General features: G+C 44.8%; 1 protein-coding gene across 6 annotated transcripts in view; it reads right to left on the bottom strand.

The window, feature by feature from the left end:
- The window catches only part of LOC117360661 (carbonic anhydrase 4-like), a 107,006-nt gene that overhangs the window by 28,109 nt on the left and 72,874 nt on the right, over positions 1-6,023 (bottom strand). For all 6 annotated transcript variants that reach the window (XM_033944791.1, XM_033944792.1, XM_033944789.1 and 3 more), the window contains one exon: positions 4,750-4,822. In XM_033944791.1, the coding sequence (XP_033800682.1) occupies positions 4,750-4,822 (73 nt within the window). The remainder of the gene's footprint in view (positions 1-4,749; positions 4,823-6,023) is intronic.

The raw sequence follows: 6,023 nt of genomic DNA, 5'->3' as shown, positions 1-6,023 counted from the left end.
TGTTTGGGTGTATCCTTCCCTTCCATTGCCATATCCAACATTTCTGTTTCTTTCCCACTGTCTGCCATCTCTCTCTCTCTCTTTCCTGTCTTGTGCCCTGGGTAAAACCTCTCTATTCCACTCCATGCAGCATCTCTCCCTTCCTCCTCTCCATTATCACATGCAACATTTCTTTCTCTCTCCCCATGCACCATCTCTCCCTGCCCTCCAACCTATGTCCAACATTTCTCCTTCTCTCTTCTCCATGCATGTCTCCCTTTCCTCCACCATATGCAGGATTTCTCCCTCTCACCCCTTTCTACCTCTTTGTTGCATCTCCTTTCTTCTTCTCCAGCCCATGTCCAATAATTTTTCCTCTCTCCCCGCCATATGCAGCAGCTTGCCATCTCTCTCTCCAATCCCCCTGTCTAGCAGTTTTCCCTCCCTCCCATCCCCCTGTGCAGCACCTCCTGACCCGACCGACACCCTCATCATGATATATGATATTCCTTCAGGCCTCCAACAGCAGCAGCAGCGGTGGCCAACTGTTAGAAGCAGTGCCAAACAGGCTGTTTGTGACCTGCTCCACTAGGGTTTCTCTGTCACGTCATCAGCGACGTCATCAGTGAAATGGCAGAGAGCAAAGCAGCGAAGTTCCCGGACCATGACGCTGACCCCGGGAACACCCCTTCATGGTCTGCTTTCAAACAGTGCAAGACAATTGTAAAATAATACAAAACCTTGCAAAAAAAAAAAAAAAAAAAGAGCAAACTTACCAAAACCATAAAGCCTTGACACACCTATGAAAAGACAGTGCTATAACTATTACAGGTACATTGGGCCTTAAAGCATCAATATATCAACTACTGGGAAACTAGAACATGCTCTACCATTAGAGATTCCTACATAGACAGTAAGGACCAGATTGTATAAATGGCACCATTGTCAGTGGCTGCCAATTGCGCATCAATCACGCGAAGGTGCTGCTTAGAGAATCGAGCCTTTGGGAAAGGTAGGCACAGGTATTCAGAGCCTACATTTCCGGCGCCAACTTTTCATGTGAATCGTTCCTACAGAGGCACATTATAATACCTAACACCTCGCCTATTGTAGTGTTAGGCATCATAAAACGCCTCCGTAGGTACGATTTTAGCACCAATTTTTTTTTAAAGCGCTGTTAGGTGCCTATGTTTGCCCTTTAAAATTATTATTTTTCTTTTTTAAACAGCATTTGTAACTTAAGTTATGCACCAGTAGGGCACTTACCAGCACCTAACATAAGGCAATATTTATAGAATCTGGGCCTACAGGCTAGTGGAATCCTTCACCTCACTGACATGTGCAGAGCATGGACATACCCTCATCTGATATAAAATGGGAGACTACAAAAAACATGCATACAAAAACTGAAATGGATGCCCTGCTTCCCACTTCCAAGAAAACCAGACTCTATGAACAGTGCAATACTGACAAACCAAACAAAAATGTAATTTCCCCAAGTGGAAACATTCCAATCCTTAAAAATAATTAAATAATAATTTTCTTTTCTACCTTTTTTGTCTGGGCATTTTATTTTTTTAATTGGATTGGTCTCAGTCTTTTCCACTGTTCAACCTTCTGTTTGCCAGGTTTGTTTTGCCTTTTTTTTCTCTCCTTTCCTTCTCCACATTTGGATGGGATTGATCTTTCTTTTTAGATTTTTATTTTCATTTCTCTCTTCTCTATTTTTATATCATCCATCTAATTTTACTCTCATTCTCCCTTTCCCTTACCTGCTAGTCCTTTGTCTCCTTTTCACCTCTTATTTACTCACCAGCTTTTTACATCTCCCCACACTTCATGCCTTCTTTCTTACCTCCCTATTTCACAACTTTACTTGTTCTCCCAAGCCATCAACACAACCCCACTCATACCTACCAATGGCCAGGTCCTCACTATCCCTCAATTTCCACTGTCTCTCCATCCATAATTCCCTGCTCTGTCCTCCCAGTATTCACAAGTCAGTCACCAAGTCCCAGCCTTCTTCTGCTGTATTCCCATCCCCTTCCAAGTTCCATCCCTCTGTTTCCTTTCTCCCTCCATCCATTTTCTACTCGGTTCCCCATCCCCCACCCTTCAGTATAACCCATTTTTTGCTCTTTACAAGGTATGTTATCCATTTGATATATCTTCTGTGCATACAATATGTCCACCATCCATTCCCTCTGTGTCCCTATCCACCTGTTCAACATCTCTCTTCTCCTCACAATCCAACATTTCTCTCCCTCCTTCAGTTCAGTGTCTCTTCCTCTCTATTTTCCCCTCTCCATCTGGTCTCTCTTTTTTCCATCCACTTACTCCTCTCTCTGGACCAATATCTCTCCCTCCCTTTTTCTTTACCCTCCACTCAACCCCATGTTCAGCATCTCTCTTCCTCCATAGGATACGTCTCCCCCCTCTTTCTTTAGCCCCCTCATTGGATCTACCTCTCCCCATCCCCAAGTCCAGCACTTCTCTCCCTCCATCTCCTCCAAAGTACAGCACTTTTTTCCTTCTGTGTGCTCTCCTCCTCCTCTCTGTACCCCCTGTCTCTTTCTCACCCCATTCATTGGATCTCTCTTCCGTCCCCATCCCCCAAATCTAGCACCTCCATCCCTCTTTGTTTCTCTTTGAATATCTTTTCCTATGCATGCACCCCCCCCCCCCCCCTTTTTCCATCTGTCACTTCACTCTTGCTTCCCTTCTCTTCTTCTGGTGGTCATCTAAGCTTCCTCTGCATTGTCAGCGGTGTCAGCAATGTAAGCAAATTGCTTCAACCAGTCCTGAGGACCTTTCTTCAGTTACATCCCACCCCTAAGGAAACAGGAGGTCGGTTCAGAAGGGGCAGGATGTGGCTAAGGCTTTCGGGGCTGGACAAAGCAGTGTGTTTATACCTGTATAGCTGATGCTGCTTGTGACACAGAGGAAGCTTAGAGGACCGCTGTAAGGATAGAAAGGGAGTGATAGGGACTTGTACAGAGAAAGAGGTACTGGACTTGATATACTGCCTTATACCAAGGTTTTAGAGTGGTTTATAAGAAAAAATAATTAATTTGTACACATAGCCTACATCCATTTACACAATATTAGCTTTAAACCTACCCACGTTTACACAATAACAAACAGCAAACTAACAGAGCAGCAAATCATTGGGGGAAGGCAGAGAGAGAGAGGTTCTAGATTTGGGGAGGGGGGGTGGAAGCATGGAGAGAACACAAGGTACTGGACCCTGTGGGGAAGGGAAGAGAGAGATAGAGATGCTGGGCTGTGTAGAGAGGGGTCGGAGGGCGAGGGTTGTAGGGAGAAGGGAAGGAAGAGAAGAGTTGCCTGGTTGTGCAACAGGTAAACATAGCTTGCAGTACTTTTTGGTGTCTCTGCCACACTTTACTGTGTTACCAGGTTTTACTAGTTCTGCCTTGGCATCTCTAGTTTGTACCAGAGACAATGGAAGGTGAAAATGGCTATTCCAGCTTCTCTGGTTCTCAGCCCACTGCTCCAGAGCTACCTAGTTACCCAGTTTCAGGAGGAAAACTGGCCAGTCCTGCTGTTGAATTTACATTTCTATTCATTGTACTATTTGTAATCCCTGAATCTGTCCATGGAAATAAGCGCTCCGGTTAGGGTTGTCAGATTTTCTCTTTGAAAAAAAGAGGACACCTTGTCCCACCCTGTTCCGCCCTACCATGTTCTGCCAACAGCTCCGCTCCATTCCACCCCTCCTCCACACTAACCTCCCCAAGCTCGGGTCAGCATCTGTGCATGCGTGGATGTTGGTGTGATGATGTCATGCACATGTGTGCATGTTTATGACATTGTGTTGACATCTGCACATATGCAGACACCCTCCAGATGCAGCCCTGAGGTTGGAGACTTCCACAACCTGGACAAATTGCCAGATTTTGGAAATCCCTCCAGGCACCTGGACAGTCCTATAAAAAGTGGATATGTCCAGGTTTTCCCGGATGTCTGGCAACCCTAGTTCCAGTCCCATAATGAACTAGCATAGATTTTTCAGAAATCCAGGCATGGCCTAAAATATCCTTTCTGGGACAGGGTAACTTGGCAGCAATCTAGCTCTAACCACTAAGCCACTCTATTTGAAGCATATGCTTGCATATTTCTCATGTTTACTCACAAATTATTACCGTTGTTAGGTACACAGCTTTTTGCTGCTACCTGGAGAGGTGAAATATGAGAAGGTGACCATGAATGAAGAATTGGGAGGGGGGGGAGAGAGGTAGAAGACATGGAAGTGAATGTGACTTGGGTGGAAGATGGGGGTGAGAAAAAAGAAATTGGGCTCCCTGGTAAGGGAGGCCGTAAAAGTATGTTTGCTCAGGGTAGGGTTACCAGACGAAAACCCAGACATGCCCTCTTTTTAGAGGACTGTCTGGTTGCCAGAGGGATTTCCAAAACCTGGCAGTTTGTCCGGGTTTTGGAAGGCCCCGAGCTCGGGGGCTGCACCTGGAGGGCCTCTGCATATGCACGGATTTTGAAATGATGATGTCACATGCATGCGCATGTATGAATGATATCGTGTCAATGTCCACACGTGCAGAAGTCCTTCAGATGCGGCACTGAGCTTGGGGAAGGAAACAAGAGGTTTGTGGGAGGGAAGGGAGGGACAGGGCAGAACGGGGCAGGGCCAGGTATCCTCTGTTGTTGTTTTTTAAGTGGACATCTGGTAACTCTAGCCTAGGGCCCAATATAGTGTTAATCTGACCTTGATTATATGTTTGCAATGGAGCTTACCTGCAGTAGAAACTTGCTGCAGTAGATTAGACAATGTGCTCAGGTTGCTGGAGAAGCTGGTGTTCTCTGCTACCTACAAATGAAATGTAAGAACTTAAAATATGTCATGCTAAGTATGGTCCATTAAGCCCAGTATCTTATCATCAATAGTGGACAATCCAAGTTGCTTGAGAATACTCAGAGAAAAGTAGGAGATGCCATTCCCCTTAAAAAGATATACCTATTCAGTGCTCATTTTGGTTTTATATATACAATACATGACTCTCCGCATAAATCAATACAACACCATATGATATACCTAAAACACACAGGCTTTATAGTACGAGTACTATCTATTACTTTTAATATAACCTGACTTAGATTCTGAAAAGTTACCTGTATGGTCCATACATTGTGCTATAATGTAGATATCAAGGACACAGGAGGGTAGGATGCATAGAGAACCAGGATTCTTGAACAGTCTTTATTAAAAATGAAATGTAGAGAATATTCCAGAAGGAATCTGAACATGGCTGTGTTTCGGCTAACAAGCCTTCACCAGGAGTCAAGAAAACCTTCTTGTTCAAATACAGAAGGGTCAAAGTCCAAAGGCGTGTATAAATGATAATGTACCAATGATAATACATTTGTGGAACATTGTGCTCCTTGTACTGCCCTTATTTGTTACTCCTTTGGACTTTGTGTAACCCTTGGCCTCCTATGGTACCTGTGGTTGGTTATGTGCACAAGAGGCAGGCCAGAAGAACATTATTGGGTAAATAGGACAAATAGAAATTCCCCTTTTACCAGTATATTCAGGGTTCTAGGACACTGATCCCCTGGGCTATACTGTATGCATAGAGGTAGCCAGCTGCTTAGAGGAATTTTCTGCCAGCTCCCACCAAACTATTAACCAGAGAAAGACAATGCTTCTCCCTACTCCAAACTGCTCAAGTCGCTTCACTGGCTCCCTGTTCACTTCCGCATACAGTTCAAACTCCTCTTACTGCTCTACAAGTGTATTCATTCTGCAGCTTCAGTATCTCTCATCCGGGCTGATATTCAAAGTGATTTACATTGCTTAGGACTGCCCAACTGCCATATTCAGTGGCACTTAACCAGGCAACGCTTTAGAACATTGGCTCTGACCAGACACATCTCAAGTAAGCAGGTCAGAGGCGGTATAGGGGGTGGTGCTGGGGAGGAGCTCACAGTTATGTATGTGCCAGCAATATTCAATGCCAGCACCTGCATAGCTAATGGGGGGAATTTAGGAGAGCTTCAGAACTATTCTA

The sequence above is a fragment of the Geotrypetes seraphini genome, chromosome 5, assembly GCF_902459505.1.
Source record: "Geotrypetes seraphini chromosome 5, aGeoSer1.1, whole genome shotgun sequence".
Lineage (NCBI taxonomy): Eukaryota > Metazoa > Chordata > Amphibia > Gymnophiona > Dermophiidae > Geotrypetes > Geotrypetes seraphini.
Note: the sequence above shows the minus strand (reverse complement) of the source record. Positions and strands in the feature narration are given on the sequence as shown.